General features: G+C 37.5%; 1 protein-coding gene across 1 annotated transcript; it reads right to left on the reverse strand.

The window, feature by feature from the left end:
- Positions 1-2722: 2722 nt before the first annotated feature.
- LOC135461507 (peptidoglycan-recognition protein SC2-like) lies at positions 2723-8131 on the reverse strand. The gene is made up of 5 exons (XM_064738641.1): positions 8013-8131; positions 6630-6800; positions 5656-5841; positions 3379-3584; positions 2723-2943 (listed from the first exon to the last, which is right to left on the reverse strand). Exons 1-5 carry the CDS (start codon positions 8107-8109, stop codon positions 2800-2802), a joined length of 804 nt encoding a protein of 267 aa, XP_064594711.1. The 5' UTR covers positions 8110-8131; the 3' UTR covers positions 2723-2799.
- Between the last annotated feature and the right edge of the window lie 6471 nt (positions 8132-14602).

A 14602-nucleotide genomic window follows, 5' to 3' on the forward strand; every position in this document is an offset into this window, starting at 1 on the left:
CAACACCTGTACATTTAAGACACTGAATACCCAGCTAATATCACACAATCATTACCATGATTACGGCTTGTATGTGTATATCTATGCACAGGATTTATTCACGTACTTTACAACTGCCTATGCTGTCAATACTCCCAGGGTGCTTTTACACTGACAGCATTTATACTTTGGTTGTCAAGGAAACCAATTAAAAATGCACTTTCAGAAGCACATGAAGGCCTTAAAATTATATTTTTTATGCCAATGCTTAAGGTTTTCTGACAAGAAACTAAACAAACCTCGAATCACAGTCTTAAAAGGCCAAACATTAAAAAGCTGACGAATCAGTCACAATCAAGTAACATAAATCACTTGAAACCTGCTATACTTTAGGTGAAATAAAGTAATTAAAAATCAATTATGTTGGTATTCATGATCAATTTGATTGTTAAAAGCCATACATCGTCAAATATCGCCAAAACGGATACTTAATTTTATTAAATCAAACATTAGGGGCCTGTTTTGTTCACATGGTAGAAGCTGGATAGGCCTACACCGTCAGTTCAGTGAAGAACGTGCTTTAATTTCATAGTGAGCATCCGAGAAGCCCATCAACTACAAACAAGTGCACCAGCCTCAACTTCACAGATTTAGAATAATTATAGGCCTGTATTCTATTTATCAACCCTTGTTAAAATAAGCAGACTGACCCTATTGTGGACTAAAGCAACTGTGTCCCATTACACAGGGCCATCATTCTGTTGCTTTGTTGTATCTCGAAACCTGCATATTACCCATGCAGGTATATTTGTAGTTAATTTTATTGGCTGAATTGTGAGTAATTCATACTTTTTTAGAGCTTGGAACCAAAGGTGCAAAATATCATCTTGGTTCCCAAGCCCGACAAATGCAAGTGTTAAAAAATCAAAATGTCACAGCTAGACACGATGCTACATTGTACATGACATGTAATAGCTGAGGTAATTTTAATTCACCTGTCTACAAACAATTGTGGTCGCCAGTATTTCAAGGATTGTCTTCTTTGATTCCAAACTGGATGCATGAGGACAACTGTTTGCGATTCCTATACATTCTAATCATTCCTGTCTATCATGTCTTCATGGCTGTAAAATTTGGAGTAATGTGTTGCATAGCCTAATGAATTTAGACGTTATTGTAAGTATTGGCACGCGGCTACCGTATGTGTTGCATTGCATTGCATTATTAGAGTATTCATTGTAAGTATTTTACGAACTTTTCAAGCTCCACATGGTTTCTACAAACCCAAGATTTCTGAACACAGCATATATAAAGAAAACAGCTACAGGTTAAACCAGTGAAATGTCATTCTATCCTAGACATACACTGTACAGTCATTGTCGTTGTTGTTGCAACAACACACACCTGTCACTGTGTCTACGTCACACGGGTTTTCTCTACGACCAGCGCATCGTGCTTGGATATCCTTGCGTTTAGTTACCTGTGTTTTTAGTTGTTAGCTGAATTACGGCTTTCCTGAAATTTAGCTTTGTATCTGTGTTTCCCATTTCCATCTGCTGTTATGTCAGTCGTAAACAACAAGCATTTACAGAAAATGGCGATAGCGAAGATAATTAGGAAGGGGAGATAACTCTAAATGTCAAATACATTATATGTTGTGAATATTATAACGTGCATGTGGCATGGATGCACCGTCATTATAGATCTTCTCAGCTTGTCTTCTTATTTAAGTTGAAAGCAAACTAAAATGAAATGATGGTAAAATTATTTCTCTTTTTCAGTCTATTACATATTTAAACAGTACAGGCTTATATAATAAGTACGTCTGCCAATTAATAAAGGTTGTGTTTCCCCCGGTGTTTATTTCTCTGCCTGTCTATCCGTGTGTCTGTCTGTCATTTTCTATCAACAACTTTACAGAAAAAAAGTTTTGAAGCGATTTGGATATAAAGTTTAGTACACAGGTATGTTTATCTTGGGCTACATGGGACCAGTCCATTCAATTTTGAGGATGATTCGGATTGGGATAGGTTTCCAGGAATTTTAGAACAGTTCTAAGGGGGCCTCTGTGGCTCAGTTGGTTAGCGCGCTAGTGCAGCGCAATGACCCAGGAGTCTCTCACCAATGCGGTCGCTGTGAGTTCAAGTTCAGCTCATGCTGGCTTCCTCTCCGGCCGTAAGTGGGAAGGTCTGCCAGCAACCTGCGGGTGGTTGTGGGTTTCACCCGTACTCTGCCCGGTTTCCACCCACCATAAGGCTGGCCGCCGTCAGCATATATTTTTACTATAGGCTACCTGTTCAGGAATATATGCTGAACTACATAAAATACTGGCTCATGTAGGTATAAATGTACTTATATCTCTTTCATACAACGTTATATCTAGTTTAGATCTCCATCCCCGAAGATACAATATGCGTTTTTCCGATAGCATTTTAAGAGCTGTATGGTGGCTTGCCATTAGATACATGGTTTCCCGATCAGTCCTGTTATCTATAACAATAAGTAACGGTATCGGTAATTCGATCGGGCTAGACGTTTAGTATATAGTTTATTTCTACCTTTGCGGTCACGGTGACGATTTGTGGGCAAATCGCAATAAGAGCAGTAATCTTGTATTACACGAGATCCATTGTCAGCCTGGCTTGGACCCAATATGGAACAGTCCTACCGCCGTGATTGACGGAAATAAAATGCCGTTATACAACTACTATAATCAAACAAACAAACAAATTAATAAGTGGTACACGTTTTATTTTGAAATTGTTTCATACATTTTTATTACGATGAGAAGCCTGTAGAACAAGATCGTTTATAATACGTTTATTTCTTGCTGGTTCTTGGTAGTGTCCCCCTAGCGTGCCATCTGCTCCATCCCTTAAGTAGATTGTACAGAGCATCCCCCGGGCAGTCCGTACTGTTTACGTCACGGTGACCATACAGTCCGTAACTAGAGGCGATCTTTCCCTGGTAATGGAGAACAATACATATGAATATCACAATGTTTACATTATTCGGGTAACCAGCTTGCTTTGTTTCAAAAACTCGTATTGTGTAATTGAAAAGTATAGGAGTAGCATGGAGAGATTTTGAAAGAACAAAAAAAAAAACAAAAAAAAAGATAACATTTTTACTTCAAAGTTGACATTTTATTGAGATTTTGGAACTGAAACTCAACTGTTTAGCACATTTATATACAGTGTTCACAATTTTATTTCTAACATTGATGAAAAAGAGCTTAATTCACGTTAATATAATCTTTATTTTGTAAAAGTCAAAATTTGCTCTGTTTGTTAAATAGTTAGCCACATGCATGTCTTTAAGAATTTGGCACTAAATGTTTTACCTATATGGTTCTGCATTGTAATATTGTAACTCTAAACGTTGCCGAAAAAGACAAACCTTAGAAATGCCACAAGCGAGAAGTTTGTGGACAGTGTTCAGCATTGTACTGCTGGGCGTCTTGTTCATAAAAGAGCCAATCAGAGAGAAGGCAACGGCTTTACTGTTATAGCCATAGGTATGTGCCCCGATATGATCCCAATCACGCCCTATATACACTCGTCCATCTCCTCCAATCAGAAAGTTGTATCCGATGTCACTCCATCCTGTAAACATCCAATCACATTCACGAGTACGTTCACGTTCGAATATTTTTTTATTATTATATACCGCTTAAGACCCATAGTTTTAGGTGGGTTTATAAGTAAAAGGTTTCACAAGCTTTCAATCCAGATGCCGGGATAATTATAAAGAAGGAAAGAATCTCGATAATGATTCCGCCATGTGGATCGAAAGCTTGTGAAACACTTTACAGTTACATGGTGATGCTCGACTTCATTGTTATTGTTATTATTATTGTTTTTGTTGTTGTTGTTGTTGCTGTTGTTGTTGTTGTTATTATTATTATTATTATTATTATTATATTTTTTTTTATTATTATTGGAGAAAGTGTTGTTCAGATCCCTTGTTATGTGTGTGTTACACATATGATAGGTGTGTGCCTATGATACATACTGGAGCCATTCAGCGTTGATTGTGTTCCTTCTTCATAAAGAGGATAGAATAACACTTTGAGCATGACTAAGGAGATATTATCACACTTATTTGAGGAGCTCAGCATAAGGCATCTTACATAAGGCGGGCATCTTGTTTCTTGATAGTTCTCCTCGGGCATATTGGACAACAGCTTCTAAATAGCTTGTTACATGTTAAATGGATTTTACGTCGTTGGGTACTCAACATTTTTCAGGTGTATAACAGCGGTCAGATTTATGGGTGGAGGAAACTGGAGTGTCAAGGATGAACGACCTATACCTTCGTCAACTACCTGGCAAAACTATCGACAAATCCACAGCGGATACAGTTGGAGGCTTGCTACAAACCCGCGACCTCACTGCTCAAGGGCTTGACGGCTGTAGAGAGCGAGCGCTTTAGCCATTCAACCTTGCGTTTTAACCACCTGGGGTGGATTCTGTGAAGTCATTTCTGGCTTAATTTAAAATTTAAAACCTCTTCACAAGGCTTAGATGGTGGAAGATGAAATTTGGACACGTTTCTCTTAAAATGATATTCATGAAGTGGACAAATGTTTAATTTAAAAACAAGCTTTAAGGTCACATTTCCAAGTTTAACATCAGTCAGAAATGGTGAGGAATCGGACCCTGAGCCAGTGCTAAGCTTTAACTATGCTTGGACACTGCCTTTGACCTTGAAGATCACTTCTCAAGGTTAACTTTATGTCTTATTTAGAACGACGTTCATACAAGTGCAAAACGAGTTAAATGTCAAGATCATAGCGTAGCTTATGTTACATTCCCACGGTGTAATTCCACTTTATCTGGCTCTGACTCTAGTGGAAAATGTATGAACAAGAAATGTTCTTGGGTAAACAGTTAAACGGTTCAAACCTAGATAAATCATGCGCTAACACTGAAAAACAAACACCAGCATTTCTGTGACTTTCCTTGCGCAAAGGATTTGTCCCATAATCATGGTAATATCAAGAAAGCTCGTGATAAATTTAAGTTCCGCTCTCGGCATATGGACCTACTGAAAACTAATGATTCATCAGTACCGTCCAATGAAGGTACAAGTATGCGTTCGTTGGTGGAGACATTCGCATTGCATAAATAAGCTGTTGGTCTAATTGCGGCTTCGGGATGATGGGCCAGCCAACTTTAGAAAAGCTGAAAATTACGTCTTCTTTGTAAACATCTGGTTTCGAAAATATGACTTTGAATCGCGAAGAAGTTGTGTTTATAGAAAATAGTCTCGATTTCTGCATTGTGCTTCTCACATGCTGTAATTTGGGTACAAACTTCCACATATATGGACAAAACTCTACCTCCAATTCTAAACAGAGTTAGAGCATGTGCAATGAGAAGGCCATCTGGGTAATATTACCATCGTTATCTTCAAAGATTAACGTCGTGAACTTCTGGTGATTATTTTTTTTTCAGTTAAACACGCGGTAATCCAAAAGCTGGCGAATGACTTGCGAAATCAATTTTTTTTTTTACAAACGATACCTACATTAATTGGAGGCCCAACAAGATTATGATGGTGTGGACACAAACACCATGTCAGATATCGCACAATCGAAAATGATCTGCATTGATACACCATGATAACCACTGTATTGTGTACATATACGTACATGGATATTCATTTACTCACCATTATTGTCCATGTGGTAATCCTGGAAACCACGGACCCGAGCCGAGCACGAGGCCTTGTCGTGACACTCGGCACTTTCCGTGTGGTGGATAAACACGTCATAAACCGGGGTGTGCATAAGACTTAAGCCACGCCCAGCACGTGCACCCCATGAGGATCGGCTAACGAACTCAATGTCGGAACAACCTGTTGTGAACAGAATGATGCCATATTATGTGAACTTTTGCATGAGATCGTGTAAGTATCAGCCAAACAATTAAATGTCATGTGCTCTAATATTCAGATACCACATTCGTGGTTTCAACATAAATTTTGTAGCCACATAGCATGGTTTTGGCAAAGAATTTAAAATTCCGTGAAAGTTTATGGAATGGTGTATTTGTCGAACCAACGTTGCGACTTTTACCGAAAGTCTTCAACATAGTCAATGAATTACGTTCTATATCTGTGGGTTTGTTTGAGCGGTACAAACGACCAGCCCAGAAGATCAGATTGTAAGGTACTCTAGCTGCGCTGCATGATTGTGTCTATTTGCGTAGTCTAACTTTCACTGAAGACCACTTTTCTTCCGCCAATAAGGTGTGCATTTCCGTACGTACACCACATGTGAGTGGGAAAGTCCGTCGGTAATTTGCTAAAGGTCGGTGGTTTACGCTGAGCATTCCGGTTTCCTCCACTCATAAAATTGACCGCCATCCGAGAATAAGTGAACAATTCTTGAGTAAGGCGTTAAGCAACAATTGGACATAAATGTATAAAATATGGCGTTAAGCCACAATTGGACATACATGTATAAAATATGGCGTTAAGCCACAATTGGACATACATATATAAAATATGGCACTCCTTTCATTACAATGATTCACCCCAAAACAAAGCAACTGTGTAAATCAGGACGCTGTAAAAAGTTAAGCAACAATGAAGTAAATAAACCAAATTTGACGTTTGCGCTGGTTCTATAGTTCTAGCCTCACCTCCGGATCCACCACCACTGCAGCTGGGTTTCTCTCCCCGGTAGCAGCACGTCTCTCCCGCCCCATTACACAGACTGCTGGAGGTCTCCTGGAAGTCATAGTTACAACAACCTTTCTTCACGCACTGCCCCGGCTGACCTTTACTGGTATGGCTGCAGCCAACATCAGCGCCTTGGAAAAACAGAACAGTTACTCTGAAAACTGTATATAGTGGAGTGGGTCGTGTAGATTAGACTTGATCACAGCGGAAACCGTTCAGTTCATGAATAAAATAGTAATCTGATAAGGAATCATATCTGTCTATATATATACAGCAAAGATGAGGTAGGGTTGAGGGTGTTCCCTATTGACTCTCTGTACAGAATCAAATAGATAACCTATTTAACTGGCCTACTTGTACAAGTTCGTCATTTTTTAGAGACCAAAATTTTTAATCTGTTCCATTATTTTATGCGATGTTATACAGGTCTTAACTGCCAATCATCATACAGTGTGAATTTGCCTTGCCCAGTATATGTATAGTGCTAAAAATAATTTGGGTATTTCCTGGCATACACTCAATGCAACATCCAAATCCGTAATGCATTTGCCGAGAAACGTTCTGAAGAATATTTCTTCTATGTAGGTTTATCCGCATGTGTATGACATGATCTGTTGCCTTCAATATGAATTTTACCTGAAATATTCTACCAATATCACGAAATGTAGAGAGAAAACCATAGATACACACTATCTGGGAACCCCTATAGGTTTTAACAGACCGACACACTTTATACCAAGGCTGAGACGTTTTCATGGATTCTGCAAGATTCCATGTCATTGTATGACTATGTGGTCCAGGTCGGTTTCACGAAGCTCATTTATGGCTAAATAAGCCAGTGACTTCCCTGACCACGTAGATGTATGAAGATCACTTAGCTGTACGGCTACTTAACACTAAGTATACGTCTGGAAACTGATTCCACAAAGAAATTTCTGACTTAAAAATTTAAAACACGATTTTGCAGCTTATTTTTAGGTTATATAGATTCAAATTTTGAACACCTCGTGAATTTTATCTTAAGACAAACATGTTAAAATTTCAACTTCCAGTACCTAATATTAAGCATTCTGGTAAGGTCTTAAATTTTAACTTAAGTGTGAAGTGACTTTGTGGAATCGGCCCCAGAATCCTAAGATAGATAGTTGTCAACTTAATATTATAAGTTGGTAAACCTATTAAATGGCTACAATAAGAGGAATCGTTGAAAAGAGAGCTGGTCAACAATACATTAATGCGTATTAAGCTAAACATTGTGACACTGACTTCCATAAACGAAAAGCTAAAGTATCAGCTTCTTAATGACGGTATTAATGGGAGTATAACTCCATTACAGGACTCACCTAAGGCTGACGCGGACAAAGTCACAAAGATCAACAGAGGTAACATCATGCTTTCTCTGGTGAATGTAAGTCCTTTGTCGGTGTTTAGTTTTTGCATGTAACTCGTATTTATACAGCGACTAGTGTATATGGGAGCCTGATTCAATCTATTTAGCTGCATGGCTCTTCTCTGACAAGATTAGGTTTCGGACAATAACGAAAAATACAACTTATGTCTATATATAGATAAGAGCCCCATAAACTGCACATTTCTTTTAATAAACCTTCTGTTTCCGTGTATAGTATCATGTTAATCTGAAGTAATCATAGAAAACAGAAATATACAGCACCAATTCAAAGAGAAGCCGTTTTGCGCTTTCAGCCATTCCATACATGAAGAGCTAAGTTGCTTTATCATATATAGGATTGGCAGTGAAATATACAAAAAATACTGGCGTGTGAATAAAGCATCTGGCGATATATAGCTTGGCTAAATGTGTATATAGTGGAATGAATGAATGATTATGGCTTAACGCCACATCGGCAGTTTTCCAGCCATATCGTGGCGACGAGTATGTAATGAATGATGACTTGCTAAAATTTATAAACAAATCGACGTTTTAAAACATTATGCAATTCCGATAATTTTTTTTTCAAGTTTTTGTGTCTCAGCGCATTCGCATTGTTACACACTACGCAGAGGGTTTCGTGTACTTATTTATTTGATTTGTGAAGAAGAATATTTCACTTATTTGATGGCGGCTAGAATTATGGAAGGAGGAAACACACGACCATTCACTGGTTGCTATAGCGAACTTTGCCACCTTGAGAACGAGGAGGAAGCTAGCATGTGCTGGACTTGAACTCACCGCGATCGCTTTCAATTAAAAAATGTATGTACACATTATTTTGTGATCATATATTCGTCATGCAGGGTTTATAACTATTAGTTTCCGCAGTCTGGATTCATTGATCATGATTCAGTGAAAACAATGATGTGCTATTCATTTGTTTTTATTACAAATCGCAGTCATGCAAGTTAAGTTAAGTTAATGAGGCATACATGCATAAGCGGTAAAGACATTTGCAAGAGAGCCAAGAGATTATGAGGCTTACGGTTATGACCATGCTGTTTACGTCACATACTAGTATACCAAGAGTGTGCGTCTTCAACTTATACATACATTCACTCTTTATCACTATATGAAGTTTATTTTTTTAAGTTTAAGGATCGGATAACTTGGCTTTTTCGTGAATATATTGACTGTTCAGAGGAGCCAGTTTGAAAGTTATCTACACAATACACTCTATAAACTAATTTGTTGAATTTAAACAAATAGATTATTGTTTGTATAACATAATGTCATACTGCAGTAAAATAACGTATCATAGCATAATACAGAGAATGTATAGTATTACCTTAAATTTACAAGATTAGCTTAAAGTGTGGTGATTATTAAACTGAATAACAAGTTGCAATATATATAGTAAACGCAACACTATGGTGCTTACTGTTTTCTGCTAACTGTAGGAATCTAATTATATGTCATTCGGTATTACTTTCTGATTCTAAATAATCAGAAGGTATAATTCTGATGGTCTAGTAATGCATGCAACATGGCTTGAGAGTGAGTGTAAACGTATAATATACCCTCTGTCTTAGCTCCAGATTAAATTATGTATTCCGCACCGAACATTCATATATTGTTACGCTCTGATTCCTTCAAACCAGTTATGCAAGCAGTTATTAGCACTCACTATTGCTTTTTCACGTTTTCTGGTAACACGTTTCTGTATATGTGTGTACAGAAATCAATTACTGGTTCGCACAAAAAAAAGTCCGAAAAATCAGAGGGATGGAAGATGACATTACCGTGCACAGTACATTTGTCAAGATTAGGGCAAGATGGCCAGGGTCTGGCAAGAACTGGCGGTGATAGTCGTCTGTGTAGCCATACATGTCTGTGGTAGGTAATTTTAGGGATTTTTTTTCTTTTTCTTCTATTTTAACGCCCTTTCTTACATTTGTTACATTACGTCATTGTTGGGATTTCGGTCGGGGTATCGGACAGTTTATAGGGCTATCTAAATACCGATCTAACTGTGATGATGCCTTACTTGAAGCATTACGCAAAGGCACCAAACAAGACACCTATATACCTAGTAAGCCATGGTATTCATTGTCGTTTGTCCAATGCCATGCAGTGATCATTGACCATTTTAAACTATTAACAAACAGCCCTAGGAATAACTTTGGGAACACACACACGTTTCAGCTTTGCAAGGGAATAATAGTATGGAGATGGGAACAAGAATCTATATTTCAGATAAAGTCTTTTGCTTGTGACATATACAGAAAAGGTAAGTAAATTCTTGTTTCGTAACCTTGCGCATAGTAACTGACCTGTAAGAATTTGGATGTGTGCGCCACCATTTGAAACGTCTATACAGTAAAAAATGACTCGATAATCATGAAAAGAAGGGACCACTACTGTAAAAGTACACGTTCATGGACAATTAAATGGTCTATTACGTTCGAGATCAACAGACGGCGTCCATGTGAGATTACCTTTAAAGTCTTGTTTGGTTTGTCAAATCACCACATGCTTCATAGGCTAGCATTCACTCGCATCATCAGCTATACACACAAGTGAACCCTTGGTGCAGTTTCATGTCTTTTCAATGATCACTCATTTCCCAGTTTCCCTCGTGCCACAAGCGGGTTTTTATAATGCTAATCAATGTAAAAATGGGAGAGCATCGTTTTTAAAGCCTTAATGAAAACATTTTCTTTCTTTCCTGCAGCTCTACCTGAAGACGGGGATCTGGGTGATATTTTTGAGGATGAACTCGGGATATTTAACGGTTTGGTTGACACGAACATTTTAATCAGGAAAATATCTAAGCTCCGTCTCGATATTTTGTTAGGTGAGTGATTTACCAACAAGTTTTAATCACTGAAAAAATGGTATTTTGAGAGAAAGTTAAACCAATTAAAGCAAAATTTGTATCCCGGGCGAAATCGGGAAACAGGGGATCAAACCCAGGTCGGGTCATACAAAATACTTTAAAAATGGTACTTGTTCCTGCCTCGCTTGACGCTCAGCACTCCAAGATTAGAGCAAGGAAACAGGACTGGTTGACCCGATGTCAGTATAATGTGACCGGGTGGGGTGTCATGTCTGGTGTCCTCGGCATGATACTTCAGTGGCGGCAGCACTTTGGCGGCAGGGACTTGCCCTGCCACAAGAAGACACAGTGTATGTACACACACCTAATGACTCCTCGTCTGAAAAAGATTGAAAAATTACGACGCTAAACCCCAAGCATTCATTCATTCTTTTTGGTATATGGGGTTTGCCAGAAAAATAGCTTTTATTCGTCATTATTCAAAATATTTTAAACAGCAAAAAAAAAAAAAAAAGAAGAAGATATTTCATACACATCAATTATCAAGAAATAGGTGTCTATAATGTCCAATTGGACATTATAGACACCTATATCTTGATAATTTCAGCACCATGGGTAAAATATTATTGAAAGAAATGTATTTTTAGAGGGGTAGTGAGACACAAGAACACCTTTTGAAACCGTTTCACCAACGATGCTGAATGTTTCCTGAAAGGTTTCTCATAAACATTAAATAATGTGTGTTGAATTATAGTCTTGCTTTTAAAACATTCAGAATAATTGTCCATTAGGGGGGTTATCATTTTCTCTTTCTCCAATCTGTAAATTGCTTATAATCGATAATAAAGCATCTTGTTAAATGTATGTATGAATGTCCTTATGACAGGAAAAGCCTGTCAAGCTAAAGCAAATGGAAACAACATCAGGAAAGTAATCAAAGCAAATAAGCTGGAAAGACTTTGGATATTTGTATCCAAAACTATTGGTTTAGGGACATAAAGTAAACATATTCTCCTTATTGGAAGCAGCATCACACTTATGAAATAAAAAAAAAAAAATATTCTGACCTTTCTTACAGGCGGAGATGATGACGATTCGGACGAGATGGGAAACGATGGAAACGAAAACGGCCGAAACGGACGTGACCAAAACGGAAATGGAATAAATGATAATGGAGAAGATAGAAATGGAAGAAACAACAAGCTGGACAATGGGAATAGTTTGCATGGTAATGGCGAGAAAACGGCTGGACATGACAAAAATGGTATTGACGGGAAGGGTGATAGAGAGGCGAGAAAGAACCTATATTCAAACAAAGGGGACAATAAGGGAATTTGGGGCGAGATTAACGGAAATGGGGATAAAAGAGAAAGAAGAAATGCACGAAATGTGAGAAATAGAAGAGGTGGAAATGGCAGAAATCGACTTGACATGTCAAATTTCAGAAATATCCTTAACATATTAAATGACAAGAGCAACAATAAGACCAGCAATGGCAGAAACGAAACTGAAGAGAACAGATATGGTAAAGGAGGCTATGGAGGAAATGGTTACAATGGAAACGGCAAGAATGGCAACGATTCAGCTCGTAAGAAGAGGGCGCTGGGAAAGGAAAATAGCAGATACGAAAATGGAAACGGCGAGAGTGGTGGTAAAGCCAATGGCACAAATGGCGGAATTGGTGAAAATAGAGGAAAAAGTATGGAAAAAGCAATAGGGGAGTTTCGAGCTGGAACTTTTTCCAGTGGCACAAATGACACCTCTTTCCTTTAGGAACTTCTCGAGTCCACAAACATTGCGATTCTCAATCTTCTCTATCATTTTTCTACTCTAAATTAATTTTTATGACACTTTTTTCAGATGCCTATATTATGATGAATTTTGATCAAATATAGTTGCCTAACATTTTCAACAGGTCACATGTACAGTTGGGCTTTTCTACCTTCCACGATAATAGAGTTCGAACTCGAAACTCTCCTATTGATGCGAACTGGAAACGACAACGGAAATGGAAAAAATGTGAAAACCGGAAATGGTAACAGTGGCAACGCTGAAGGTATGGTGGAAACGATAAAAATGAAACTGGAACAAACGGGCATGGCGAAAACGGGAACGGAATAACAGAAAATGCCACCCACGACAACGGAAAGGACGGAAAGGGAAATGAAGAGAAAAAAGGGAAAGCGGAGAATCTGGGGAAAGTGGAGAGGAAGGTTTGTCAGGACGACATATGATACAGCTGGTCAGTTTGTTGACACCTGAGTGAGGTAATGAAAATGTATAGCAAAGGAATGTGGCCCAAACTCGATCAGAATGGCGTAATAAACATAAATCCATTGCCAGTTTATACATTGTGCTAAGAGTATGAGGTACCTAGCAACATATTTATACCGGAATTAGTATCAGTGTTTAAGCTACAATGACTTTAAGTTTTCTTTACCTTTAAATGTTAATTAGTGTGGTGTCTATAATGTAATACAATATACAAGCATCTTTTTGGGCATGAGTTCTGCTAAATCGCTATAGAATTGAAAGCTCGCGAATCTCGCGAGTATCAAAATGTTAAAGACATGATTTTTGTCAACAATCTGTAATAAAAACACTTGTGTTGTATGAACACAAACTTGTTTTCTTTCCAACAAAAGTCTTGTGTCATATTTGAACAACTCTATCTTGTGTTGAATTAACACAAGGTCTTGTATTGAAAGGATTGAACACAGGATGTATTGGATGTTATACAAAAAATGTTTGTTGTAAATTACCTCGTTTTGGTTCAATACAAGTTTGTACTTTATTCTTTTGTAACACAAACATGTGTACTTTACATTTATTTAACACGTTTAATTGTGTTGGAGTAACACATCTCTGTGTTAGATTTCAGCACAAGTGTTTTTTGTGTATGAAATCCTGGTTCAGTTCAGAACAGATGCATAGGCACTGTTTCCAGTGACCACCAAAAAAATTATGTAAAGCTCAGAGAAAAGAGCGAAAATAGTAAAGTGTGTATAGAATTCGTTCCATGCAACTAACAAATGTATTCAGATTGGATTTTGAAAATATTTATATTTTAAATATATTCATAAATATTGTCAAAATTCAAATTAAATGCATACGTTTGGATATATACGACAAATTTACATTCATATAAATTTAATGAGACATGCATTACATCCTTATCTAGAACATTACTATGCAAAGACGATATATACCAAGAGATGGTCCCAAATAATGCTCCATACAAAAATATTTTCGAATACTCATTTATCCTAAAAAAACCCCCAAAAACAATACTAAAAAGCACATCTGCACACTCTTTCATCTGATTTTGGCATATTTTTTCTGTTTTCTTTTCCTTTAAGAATGCGATTTTTCTCAAGTTTCAACACGCACGTAGGGAATGCGACAAATCATCTAGCCGCTTGTATAATGTAATTACTTCTAAGGATGCTAATGGCGGCCCATGCAAACATGTACATAAGTCATGTATTCTGCGTGTAATTTGTAGTAGGCCTACCAACTTTTGTAATACATATATACATGTACTAGAATATTATTAAAAGCTCCAACAAGCACATAGGTATACTGTAGCATGCAACTTAATACAGTACAAAAATTATATACCACCGACACAATTAAGTAGTATACAAAATATCTAGTTCTAAACACCTATACCACTTTGCATTCTGCTAAGAAATTGAAAA

The sequence above is a fragment of the Liolophura sinensis genome, chromosome 1 (genome assembly GCF_032854445.1).
Source record: "Liolophura sinensis isolate JHLJ2023 chromosome 1, CUHK_Ljap_v2, whole genome shotgun sequence".
Taxonomy (NCBI): domain Eukaryota; kingdom Metazoa; phylum Mollusca; class Polyplacophora; order Chitonida; family Chitonidae; genus Liolophura; species Liolophura sinensis.

What these genes read in the sequence shown, in the direction of transcription:
- LOC135461507 (XM_064738641.1), bottom strand. Translation starts at nt 8,109, where the DNA reads ATGCAAAAACTAAACACCGACAAAGGACTTACATTCACCAGAGAAAGC. An exon ending in CAGTGGTGGTGGATCCGGAG is followed by an intron (nt 5,842 to 6,629) that starts GTGAGGCTAGAA and finishes TGTTCACAACAG; the next exon opens with GTTGTTCCGACATTGAGTTC. An exon ending in TCGCTTGTGGCATTTCTAAG is followed by an intron (nt 2,944 to 3,378) that starts GTTTGTCTTTTT and finishes CTCCATTACCAG; the next exon opens with GGAAAGATCGCCTCTAGTTA.